General features: G+C 32.8%; 1 protein-coding gene across 1 annotated transcript; it reads left to right on the top strand.

The window, feature by feature from the left end:
- Positions 1–12,949: 12,949 nt before the first annotated feature.
- Positions 12,950–13,297, top strand: LOC143602303 (uncharacterized). The gene has a single exon (XM_077079467.1). It carries the CDS (start codon positions 12,950–12,952, stop codon positions 13,295–13,297), a length of 348 nt encoding a protein of 115 aa, XP_076935582.1.
- The last annotated feature ends 631 nt before the right edge of the window (positions 13,298–13,928 follow it).

The raw sequence follows: 13,928 nt of genomic DNA, 5'->3' as shown, positions 1-13,928 counted from the left end.
TTCTATAAATTAAGTGAATAATAAATAAATTATAATCGAGTTGAATCAAACTGAGTTTAGGTTTGTAGAATGACTCATGAACGAGCTTTAGATGTAGGATTTGAAACAAACTAACTTAACTTTGAATTCTTTCAAGTTACAAAACGAGCTAGCTTTGATTCAGTCGATCTTGAACACCATTTTTACATGATCATACAATAATAAGGAAAATAATCCTCCTATAATTAAATATTGGTAACATGGGTATTAAACTATCTATATCAACATTCAACAATCAAGCAAGGGTATGTTTGCATGTGGTATTTGATCCAAATAAACCTTCGAATATTACCTGTTTCCTATCTTTTTATATCTGTCTTTGAAATTTAAATCCTAGTTATCTTAAACTGGCTTGCTTATCCTTCATGCACTCAGAATTTTTGTCATGATCTAGCCCAACCGTTTTTTTTGCTCAACAATGTAAACTTACGCGTCTTCGTCCGGAAATTTTTATACACATTTGAGTCCCCGCCCTACATTTTCGTTTAAGCTTCACCACTAGCCATACTTTTATTGAACATGTAAAGTGAGCTAATTAACAATCATCGATAAGTATTTTATGCATAGACATTAAAAGTGGGAGTGTTCTTACCTTATAAAGTGTGTTCACATTATCATATACATCCTAAAACGTGCTTTTTGTGTATGCAGCGTATTTAGTATGCAAGACGCGACATGAATATTAACTTACACAATTGAAACTTGATTTCAACTGTTTTTTCTTTTTAATTATTTCTCTCTCATTCATAAAGGGTTCTCGGTTGGATCCAAGATCCTTTGCTCTCTAATGGATTCAAGGTGCTTTATTTCTTACTTACATATTCTCGGGTGTCATAGAATACCTCAATTATAGCCTGTTGATTTCATTTAAGACGCATAAATGATACCCTGAACCCAATTCCGAACCCTTTTTCATTGTTCTTCGGTTAACAATTTGTGTTCACGAACTCAAAACCGGTTTCACCACCCGAATCAGTTACACTTGTGCTCCCAGAGTTCCCAAACTATCTGAATGGGTTTTTCCTATTACACCGCCTTCACCCTAAGACATTCTCGTTTTGGATCATATGTAGTAATCAATGATTGTTTTGTTGTACATGCTAGCCTCCGACTAGTTGCCGTTTGTTTCGTAGTTGATAAAAGGGACCATTTATTTTGTAGCAGATAAAAGAGAATATATACAAAGCCATCAAATCTTTAAATGGAATAAATACTTAAACTACCACATGTAAACATCAATATCATCCAAGAATAGTATTCTTCTTTATGCTGACCCTTTTGGAATTCGTTTTCGTTTTCTTCTCCCTTTTGTCATATTGTCTTTTACAATAATATGTTTATTTATTTATTTTTAATCAATCAATTTAATCGAAAATCCGTTGGAAGTTTGGAACTTGGGTGATTTCGAAACGGGAGAATTTTAATCAACCTATTCGGCGTTGTAATTCGAACTCTTAAATCTGCTTATATATTGAACGATTAATTGAATTGATCAGTTCAACTTTGTTTGTAAGAATGCCACAAGAGCCTTACGAAGCATTTAACTTTTTTTTGTTCATAAATGGACTACGGAGCACAACGTTACGATAATGATATTTTTTGAACGACCAACAAATAAAGCTCGGCTTCTCAGAGTAACCCAGTGGCAAAAGGTTATCTCATACGCTCACAATTGTAGACAGCGTTGGGCAAAGCTCAGTCTCCTATTCTGGGGAAAACCCACCACACTAAAACCCGCTAAATTAAAATCCGATTAAAATCAAATTCAAGCTTAAGACCTGCGTCCTCAATCCCAACTTTTCATAACGTTCCCTCCAATTGGAGAATTAAGCTAAAGCACATTGATATATCACAAGAATGATTCAGGGTTTTACTTTTATGGTTACCCTTTCTTCATCTTATCTTTTTAAAATATTCACATTCGAGGATAACCCATACATACCAAAACACATGATAATGGTAGATGCCACCTAAAAGTTTGCAGCACTCCATGTCGAGTTGCTATCACTTCAACCTAGAAAAATACTTAAAATCGATTTACTATTATAAAATTTTATTTCCTATGAAAATAAATAAGAGAAAGTTATCCTAAATTATGGAAGACAACGCCGTTTGTCGGCCTGGTGCAGATCAGATATATAGATGCCGGAAAAGAAACTAACCTCATCTGCCACCGTCCATCTTATTTATTTTAACTATATATATTTTTATAAATCTTTATCTTTTGCTTACTTGACATAATGACATTTGGACGTTTATGGTATCATTTCACTAGCAATGAGTTCGGAGCCAGCGAGGTTAAACCCTCACTAGATTCGCAAAAAGCCAAAAACTGTACTTATTTTGATTCTCTGTCATCCCACGTGGACAGTCACGAAGTCGGATTAGTTTAAACTTCTTTCTATTATTTCAGTTATTCGTTTTATTATTTTAAATATTTAAAATTTTAAAGTGATAAAACTCTGTTGTATTTTTTTTCAGAAACAAGATGATACATTTTTTTTAATAGCGTTTGGATCCCCCGCCAATACCTGAGTGAGCCTTTCTGAGACAGGATGTCAACCGTTCATACTGATTTTTACGTTCCAGGCCTAACCCACTCAAGAATACCATCAAAGAGGAAACTTACACCACTGTGAGAAAACCCCATTGAGTCAGGTTTCGAACATGAGACCTCTAAGATTCCAAGCCTTAACCATCATTCTCATGCCATTGAGCCAGAAGGCTAATGGCAACAAGATGATACATTAATCCAGAAAAATGGATGTTTTTTTTTCCTTTTACTATTTATTTAGTAATGATTTAAAAATAATAGTTGAACTATATTATATCAAAATAATGATTTGTGTTAAATTCAATGTATTTTAATTAGAGTTGTAAACAACATGGCCGCTTGTGACCTACTGTTAATCGATTCACTAAATGTTGTAGGCAAACTGGGGTTAATTGTACTCAAACACTGAGTTCTTGCCTATAAATAAATTTGTTTAATAAACAAGCAATGATCGAGCTTTACTTATTGAAATCTAGTGGGCTCGCTAACCTATTATACATAAAATTATGATAGTCACAAATAATATATATTATTATGTTATGTAAAAATTATAGCGATACATGTGTGTGTACATATAACTAATGAAATGCCTAATAAATAAGTCGAGTCCGAGTCAATCTTACTTTAAATTAGCTCAAAATATGCGAACACAAATTTAGAAAATCTCGAGCTCGGCTCTTGTACGCCCTATTTAAGTATAATCATCCATTTAAAAGGAATTTACAAATGACTATAACCCAAAAATTAATGGGTGATCATTGTTATACTAAATGTAATGTATTAGGTGTGCATATAAATACAAAGGTGTTGTACTTTGTGTGTATACGTGTTTTTTATATACAGAATTACCTAGCAAAACTTCAAACAACAAGTATAATAATTTATATAGTTTTTCTTGTAAATGTTATACGGGTTTCTCAAAATTACAAAACAAGTATACATAGCTCATTAAAACCATATTTTAATAATTAGTATAATATTTCATTGTATTTATTTATATATACTTCAATTTTAACATCTTAGTTTTTAAGGCTAGATATTCATGTAGGAGTGATTTTAGGGAAATTGGATACCTTGCTTCCAACTAGTGACATTGCAACCCACTTTTAGTGTAGTCAAAGACAATCTTAAAACTACCTATTCATGTGATCCAATTTGTAAGGCAAAAAAGTTTGATGTTCCATGAATCATGTGATTTGTAACTCGGTAAATCTTTCACATCCCAAAAAGTTTGGACCACGCAAATTAATAAAATAAATTAATAAGCATTGTAAAAATTTATATTTTTTCACATTTGTCTTAATATGACTTCACCCTAATTCTTATAAAGACAACCTCAGATACACACTATGCTATCACGAGTATAAAACCTTTGGAAATATTTACATAGTCAAACGGTTATTGAGCCATTAGTAAGATTGTCTGACTTGCCATGGAAGTCTGGTAGATTTCGAAAACCAGATGTTATGCAATATGTTAATAGCAATATGTATAACTAATTTAACGCAAAACATGAAACCACTATATCTTTTGATATGGATTTACAATGTTATAAACATGAGAAACCCGAAATCAACAAAATATGGAGATATTAATGAGATTTTGAAAGACGCAACAAAATAAAATCATTTGTTTTAAAATCTTGTTCAACAATCTAATTCAGGTTCAATCACTAATTGGTCAGTTCAGATGCAGCTTGTGCAATAGACCCAAACATATAGTTATGTGTCTATTTCTCAAGACCAATTGGTTTTCGATTATGAAAACATTGCCTTATGCGGGGGCGGCTCCACTAAGGGTTGTTTGGTAGCCGCTTAATGATTCATTGTCTCTTATTGACTCACAGATAACTTTAAGTCTGAATAGTTAAGAGGTAGCACCTTAATGATTACCTTTTAATCATTCAGACTTAAGGTTACTTCATAACTGTTAATAGGCTATCGACTATTAAAACGTGACCTCATAATAACTATTAACAGGCTAGACAGCCTCTAAGCTAGAGCCCAACTACTTATGTAAACCTATTGCTTTTAAAACTTTACATTAAAGCACTATATAAAAATTCATTCAGTCGTACTGAACAATTTAGAAATTTGTAATTTTTTTTATTTTTTTATTATTATTATTATTTTGCATTTCCAATAACCTCGTAATTTTATTATGTGTTTTTTTATTATCATCTTTTTAGTATGATATCGTATTTTATAATATTTTCTAATCGACCCAAAAATTTTCAAAATTTGACTAGAAAAATGGTAAACCCAACAAAAATTTTGGGTCCACAACTAGCCTTTGGTGTGAGATTAGCTAATCATCTCTAGCATGTTATTAACCTCTTTCTTAAAACTAGATTTTTGATTAAGGTTATTAAGAAAAAATTCTCAAAATAAGCATTTATAAAAACAAATTTATAGTTTTAGATACAATTTGTAAAAAGTTCCAGAAATATGTATATAAACTAGTCGTGACGAGTAGTTTGTAAGACCAATTAAAACTTGTCGCGTGTTCTTAAACTAACCGTAACGAGCACGTTCACTAATCATATACTCGTCACGACTAAATAAGTTTCATGCCTCATAATTAACGCCTACGAGTAATTCATAAGTCCTTTAGTCGCGACGACAAGTTTACCCGGTTTACATTTCCTACACGAGCAGTTTATTAGTAGTATACTCGTCGCGACTAGTTCAACCTTATAATCTACTAGTCGCGACTAAAGGACTTATGAATTACCCGTGGGCGTTGATCACAAGGCATGAAACTTATTTAGTCGCGACGAGTAAATGATTAGTGAACGTACTCTTTACGGTTAGTTTAAGGACGCGTGGCAAGTTCTAATTGGTTTCAACAAATACTCGTCACGAATAGTTTATCATACCTATTTATGAAACTTTTACAAATGGTGCCTAAAACTAGAAATTTGTTTTCATAAATGCTTATTTTGAGAATTTTCCCGGTTATTAAACATCTAAGTAATATCTTAAAAGATGTTCATAAGAAACTTTACATACTAAAGTAGTTATATACTTATATGTAGTTAGATGCAGGCATACATTTGTCATGTTTTAAATTTTGTTGAGCTACACGTTCTTGTAACCATGCATTTAGGAGAAGAAGAATGCAACATTATAATTATAATAAGGTCATAGGGACTGGCAACATGAAGACAACTGAAAATGACAAAGTTATGGCCTGCCTTCGAACCCTGTTTGGCTTTCTTGCAATTCGGTTGTTTACTATGACAGAAAAACGATTTAACATTTACCAGCCAGGTTCCGAATTTATGGAGAATTTTTTATCCGACCTAGTTGTATGGTTAGCATCGTTTTCTATCACTGATTTCACTCCGAAAGTTATGAATAGGGTAAATGGTACCACACTATGTGGCGAAAGCCTCCATTCTTTTGGACCGTTTAAGCTCGTGCTCAACTCGTTTGTTTTAAGAGAACACAAGTTCAAGCGTTCATTATGAGCCTTATGTCTTTAGGTCATGTTTAATTTGGCATAATATGGGCATCATAAGGGAAAATAAAGTCCCCATGCCAGGGCGTTATGGGGCATAATATGGGCATGAACATTTTTATAATAAAGTATCATGACTTAGAAATGAAAGATTGAATGGGCAATAAGGGCATTAACCATTATACGCATTTTTGTTTAAAAAATGATGATGATGTGACGAAAAATAACCCCTTATGAGGCATTAACAATTAACCGTGGTCTTAAAGTGTAAAACCAGCTCACGACTGTTGAGTATTTTAGAGGTTATAGGTCGACTCGTGTATTTTATATATTTATTGAACGACTTAACTTGTGTTTTATTTAATTGTTTTTTATAACTATTTGTATGTGTACTTATAACTATATTAGCATAATACATGTGATTTAAGTTTTCTTATCATAACTATTTGTATGTGTACTTATAACTATATCCCACCGGGATTCAGTCAACTGACCGGTCCGGTTCTATATAGCTCGCTCGGCTTCCAGAGAACCGGTTCAGCCGGTCGGACCGGAAAACCGGCCCGGTCGAACCGGTTTTCTATTAAAAAATATTATTCTTTTGGAAAATCATTTTTTCAGCCCGACTCTTCATTTTTTGACAAAGGTAGTTCGGCCGGTCTGACCGATTCGACCAGTTGAACCGGTGAACCGGTTGGCTGTCCGGTTCAATGTCCGATCCGGTTATGAAAACATTGAATACTACTAATAAATTTAACAAGTAATATATACACCCCTAAATCTCGTTTATGTTTTCCAAAATCTACTTATTCTAATAAAGTAAAATAAATGAAGACACTTGTCATATTTTGATTAATTCTCACAATTTTTTCCCTCCAAAACTAATATACCCTAATATATGTAATAAATCAATAATTATTCGCTTTCCTTTTACACTATATTTATATTATATAATATCTATATATTTTTATAAATATTAATATATTATTTTACTATATATTTCAAAATACTTGGTGAATTCCAAAAATCAACAACAAATCATGTTTCTCAAATGAAAATTGTTTTGGGTTTTTTGTGGAAGTTAAATTTGATTTTATGGGTCAAAAGTTGGTAAATAGATTGTTTGGTACAAGTTAACTACATTTAGGTCAAATTTTGTTACGGGTCAAAAATGAAAATTTTGAGTATTTTTAAAAGTTTGAGAATGCAAAATAGATTTATCGTCAAATTTGTTATGAGTTCAAAGTGTTGACTTTAAAATGTCAAAACATGATTCGGGTTTCAAGTTTATTTTAAGGGCATTTTATGAAATAATCAAAAGGTTCGGGATTTGGCAAATTGACTATTTTTCCCTCAACTATTAAAACTTAAGAAAAGATTGCGAACACTTTCGACATGCCACCCCCATGCCTATCAACACTTCTAACTTTTATCAAATTTCAAATGTTTATGCCAACATTAATTTTTCCTTCAATGGTGATCAGAACGTTGTATGGGAAGCATGTTATGTAAAACTATGCTCAAATGAAACAAAATATTCACAAAATTGAATGGGTTAACATTTTATTTTTTATGTTGTCATTATAGCAAAGTCGAGAAGCCCTCTGAAACTTATCAAAATCTTTTTTATGGCGTAGCTCAGAAAAACATAGTTCTTGAAGAACGTCCATTGTTACAATTTAATATTCTACTTTCTTTTGATGGGTGGTAAATTGATAAATATATCAATAAAGGTAACGTCTCTTTTGTATTTAGGCTGAGTGGTTATAACTACTATTGTATGAGAAGTCTTATTTTCGAAATTGGTTCATAACCAAAATTCTTTCAATTATACATATATGACACTGAAAATGAATTTTTCAATAGAAAGAAGCATTCTCGTGTACGATCTTGCACGGACATTTTTTTATTAAGTTCATTTAAAAAAACCATTTTGTGATATAAATAAAATCAATTTATGTACACATTGTATAGATACAAACATAGATGTAATGCATTTTTTTTCATATACGTCATGTAATTATTTGTTTTACTTATAATTTAGTAATTTGAATTACACACGGGCTCTAAAACTAGTAAAAAAATAAAAAGAAATCTTTACTTACATACGCAATAGGCTATATAATACGGGCTGTTGGGCTCCACATACTTTCTTCGCTAGGGGCCCAAGTGTTTGTCTATTATAATATGGGCCGAATTGTAAAAATTGTTTTGAACATAACCACATTTTACCCCATTAACGTTTCGGCGGACTTTAATATTGAACCATCACTATGACTCTCATGAGTCTATAAGTGATGTACCTTGCAATTGCATGTTCTTCCAGATTCCTAACCTATGATTCTGTTCGCCTTCAATCCATAAGTTGTAACCGAAATTTAAATTGGAGTAATTCGGCTTGAGTTTAACTCGCTTAACTATTGATTGAGTTTTAACTTGGCTCGTTTTGAGCCTTAAGTTGAAAACACAAATCGACTAGTTTAAAAATAAATAAACAAATGTTAAAAAAACATTTCATAAATTTGTTATTTTACTTTGTTACTATAATAAAATTATTTAAATAAATAAACAAATATGGTGTATTACAAGTAGTTGAGGGCATAATGAAGTCTTGAAAGGGTGAGTCGCCGAATAAACCTACACCGAACATCTACACCAAACAGACCACTCCATCAATGCCTTTGCAGAGGGGTAAATCACCGAGTACACCATAGCCACGGGTTGGGGGACAGACACGCTGATAGAGACAGTCTAATGCGGTTATGTTAATATTCACCCAAACCACTATAAAATGTTGTAATTTGGTTTATCTTTTGTCTATACTCTTATAATAAACAAATATATTTCCAATAAACAAGTACTAAGGACCCTCGCGTTGCACGGGTCTGTTATCATATCCGTAATGTATGTAAGTACCGACAATAATAAATTAAAAACATATGAGTAAAAGTGAAACAGTCACAAAATTTGCACAATTGTTACGAAATAAAGTGTGGGTCGCTTTTCAAACGTGTGGAAGAGGTTAATGTTGGAAATTTTGGACAATAATTAATATTTATTAGTACTTGTTACTAATAAATATATTTGTAACGTGTTCAAAGAATAAAGATGAATGCGACATCGATACTCTAAAGTGTGTCGTTGAAAACTTGAACATTGGTAAAAATAGAAATGGGCTTGTTTCACATTGGTGGAATGCTTGAGAGCCGCCTTAGCATTTTTGGTGGTTGAACCAGGTGACATGTGTTGATTGTGTAGAGAGTGTGTGACAAGTGTTATGGATGATGCCATGTGTCATGAATCCGTGATGAGTTAGCAGCTAGGTGTCGTCTCCTGATTGTCCGCCCTCCACGTGCTGCCAAGTGTCAAACTCATTGATGAGTCGCGGGACACGTGTAGTAACTTGCTTAATCTTGCGCCAAGTGTCGAACTCATTGGTGAGTCACGGGACAAGTGTCATCACATGCTTAATCTTGTGCCAAGTGTTGTGTGGATAGCTATGGATGTGAAACGTGTCATGCTGACTCATGGCGTGAAGTTTCTATAAATAGCAAGTCGAGAAGCTCATTTGGAACACTGAAAACCAGGATAAGTCACATCACGTAAACGCACTCGACCTGATCACACAACGCCAAACCAGTTCGTGTTCTCAATTCCAATTCTCTCTAGATCCCGATCTCTCGTTACAAATAACGTTCGGGTGATAGGGTAATTCCGGCAGTACATACTGTTTCGGCTGTTGTACCCTGGGAAACAGACGGGCCCGCGGAGGTAGCCCGAAATCTGTTTTAAGAGACCTCTGCTTAACATAAATCCTCAGCCACAACTGGGAACCACAGTTTGTTCAGTTTTGCAGCTAGAAAGGTGTAGATGTTTTCGGCTGATCAAGATGGGTTCACCAGGCAAAGTGGTGTACAAGAATACATGACTCAAAGGTGATGCTTGGGTCTCGGTGAATATAAGCTAGACGAAGTGAGCGCGGTTACGATGCGGTTTCAAGAATTGGTTATTGTGCACAAGTCAAGGTCCTCGGTATGAATCAAGATATATATATATATATATATATATATATATATATATATTATTTCATATTATTCTCGTTTAAATTTGTATATGATATATGACTACCATTTTCTAAATTGTATAAAGATATTATTTATTTGTTTTATTAATATTATTTAATAAATCGTGCCCTATGTCCTTCAGCTAATTACTAATACATGATTAAAAGAGAAACTCCCACAAAGTTGGCATAGTTGTCAAGAAGCATACTTTGGCTTGTATCTCAAATCCTCACGGAACAACTTGATTAGCAAAGGCAAACATTGATGTACAGGCAATGAAAGGTAGTACAAATCTATCAAAACATAGTACAAACTAAATTAGCATTAAACAAATGAATAATAACTTCCAAGAGAACCTATCTTTTCAAATTAATTTAGAGTAAAATTTTCAAGAAGCAATGCTATTAATTACTAAACTTAAGATCATCTTCAATAGAGATGTGCTTATAAGATGTATTTGTGTGTAACATGGCACCTGACTCACAAACTACCCCCTCTCCCTTTCTCTTCCCTCTCGTGGTCATTCTTAGTTCGTTCGTCCACAAAAACTCTAATCCACCCCCTCTCATTCGCATCGCCCACTCTATCCTCCAAAATACCCATTGGTGATGCTATAAGAAAACCATTCACCTATTATATCCAATTATATGCCACATGTTTATGTGAGAGATTGTTTAGTAGCCTTTTAATAATTATATTAAGAGGCTGTCTCTGGATTAGTTAAAAATAAGTGTATACTCTAAATTAATCAGTAAACTTTTTACCCTTTAAATTTTAACATGATGTTGAATGAAATTTTACATTTTTGTTCATTTACATGTGTTCATAACACTTAGTCTGTCACTCACGCACCACCTCATTTGCCCACCTCCGTCCTCTACCTCCTCCACCACCGATCACCATCACATTTGTGTACTCAGCACTCACTCGGAGTCTCTTGCCCATTAAAGCCTCTGTTGGTGAAGAGTTTGACAAATATTCCTTAATTTATTACAACAACAATCGTACATAGTAAAAATCTCACCAATGGTAGGGTATGGGGAGAGTAGGATGCTGGCAAAAAAGAAAAACAAATATATGTATGAAGCCGTATAAAAGAAAAACAAAAGTGCAACAATAGACCCTTAGATAGCAAAGAAAAAAAATCAATAAATTAATATGTTATAATAATGCTAATAATAGCAGTCTAGTATTAAATAGATACATGAAAACATTGATAACAGTGATGAATACTAAAATACTAGAAAATAATGTAAAAATAAAGTGACAATAGTATATCATTTAGACCTTACAAATAAGTACATGAATACTTAAACATATTACACTAGATTTTATCCCCCGTATTACGGGGGTTGTTTTACATTATTCGTTTTTAATATTTATATATGTATATTTGGATTTTAATTTTATTTATTGTAAGAAAGTTAATAATTAATATACTTGAGGTTTGATGATAAAATGGTTTCACAAATAAAGATATGTTATAATACGATTTAAAAGCTATATGGGTTTGGTGATACCCATTTCCCGTTTATTTTCTTTATTATAAAATTGTATCTTAATTATAAATAATATCTTTTTTTAAATAAAATAGGTTATTAATTTTTAGTATATCCCTATTTTATAGGATTTTCATATCAAATATTTTATGAAATTAATTTTTAATATAACGAGATGTTATAGCCCATTTAAGAGCTATATGGGTTTAGTGAGACCTTTACCCGTGAATTCAGGTCAAATGCGTGATAAGCCTTCATTTACAAATAAAGCAATCTGATGACTTGAGAGAATGGTTGTTTTACATTTTTCGTTTTTTAATATTTATTTTTTGGATTTTAATTTTCTTTATTGTAAGAAAGTTAATAAAATACTTAGGGTTTGATGATGAAATAGTTTCATAAATAAATGATATGTTATAACCCGTTTAAAAGCTATCTGGATTTGGTGACCTATGATCCGCTTATGTTTTTTTACTATAAAATTGTTTATTAATTATAAATAATATATTTTTCTTTTTAAATTTGATATTGAATTTTAGTATATCCTTATTTTATAGGATTTTCATATCAAATAATTGGTAAGATTAATTTATTATTTAATGAGATGTTATAACCCGTTTAAGAGCTATCTGGTCTTGATAAGACCCATACCCATGAATTTGGGTTAAATCAATGAGAGGTCTCCATTTAAAAACCAAGCAATCTGGTGGCTTCCATAAAAGGAGGGAGCGACCACATCGCGACACGTAAGATTTTAGGGTTTTCATTTATATATATTATAGATTAGGTTGAATTAAAAGCAGGAAGAAAATATGACAAAAATAATCAAAGTGACACAAAATAAAAAAAGGAAAGAAAAAACCCCCAAAATACATTTATAACAAGAAATTATGCATTGTCCTAAAGTTCTTTTAACCTTAATCCTACTTCTCCAATAATTTCTATATACATAACAAAATCATTAACTTTCTATTAGCAGGGTGGTGGCCCATTAATAAAGACAAAACCTTTAAACACCTTGATTTAAGAATTAAGATTTTAAGTTCAGACCTCACAAACGACAATAATTAAAAAGAAATTTACCATTCATAATAAAAAATCATTAACTTTCTTGTAGAAAATTATCATTATCAATCATTTAAACAATAAATACATATAATTGAAAAACAATAAAAAAATATCTAAATCCCCGCGTCACACAATTTAAACCCAGCAATAATTACGGATTTATCCTCCTCCTACCCCTTTTCGCGCTCCATCCACCCCCTTATCTTAAATTAAAACCCCCACTCCTCTCACCCTAAACCACCAACCCACCAATCTCCGCCGCAATGAACCGCCGTAACAGAAACCGATCCACCGCCACCTACCTCCGCTACCTAAAACCCGGCGCACTCGCTCAACTCCGAGACTCCAAAATCAACGCCAGATCTCACCACCTCCGCGTTACACCGTCATCACCTGTTGCTTCGTCTCCTCCCAGATCTCCCACCACCGCCGTTGACGCCGGATCTCCGTGCTTTTCAATTAGATTGTACGGTCCTCGGTGTCCGCAGAGGAAGAAGCTCATGGCGGCTAGATCTGCGTTGTTTCTGAGCCCTAGTGTTATCGGTCCGACGTCAGATGGTCCTGAACCGGTGATTGATGGTTTTGCTAATGATTTTGTGGCTGCTCATTGATTTCTGGTTTATCTGATGATTCTGTAAGAGCGAAATGTGATTTTAGGTTGTTCTTCGGAGGATTATTATGTGAAAATTATGTTTATGAATTTTAAAAACATGATATATGAGATTATGAGTAATTAATCGTTCTATTATACTATTTGTAGATGCTCTTCTTTTAATTGTTCATTTATCAAAGAGCGTTATGTTGCCCCTAATTTTCTACAAATGTCTGAGATGCAATTAGGTCTAACTGCACCTTGTCTTGTTAAATTCTGCATTTATTTGGACTAATAATTACATAATAACTTTGTTTTATGTTGCAATTTGTTGGATTTTTCATTATGCAGGCATAATTTATGTGGCTGTATTTTACTTTTTTAGCTTATGCTTGATTTGAAATCGTGAAGAACAAAATCAAACATGTGGTTGCACCTATGGGACATCAAACAAGTGGTTCTATCGACGCTGTGTTTTCATTTGCTTCATATCATATATTTTTTTGTACTATTACATACAGTAGAATTATGTTTGACTAAAGCCTCCATGACACAAGATGAACTGTTTATGAGATGAATATCATGTTTAACTAGTTGTGGTGTGAAATAATTTTAAATGAACGACGATTCAGTAAAATGTTTTAGATGCT

The sequence above is a fragment of the Bidens hawaiensis genome, unplaced genomic scaffold (genome assembly GCF_021521415.1).
Source record: "Bidens hawaiensis isolate Kalapana, Puna unplaced genomic scaffold, B.hawaiensis_p1.1 tig00001960_1, whole genome shotgun sequence".
In the NCBI taxonomy this organism is placed as follows: domain Eukaryota; kingdom Viridiplantae; phylum Streptophyta; class Magnoliopsida; order Asterales; family Asteraceae; genus Bidens; species Bidens hawaiensis.
This window is presented reverse-complemented; position numbering and strand designations above follow the sequence as displayed.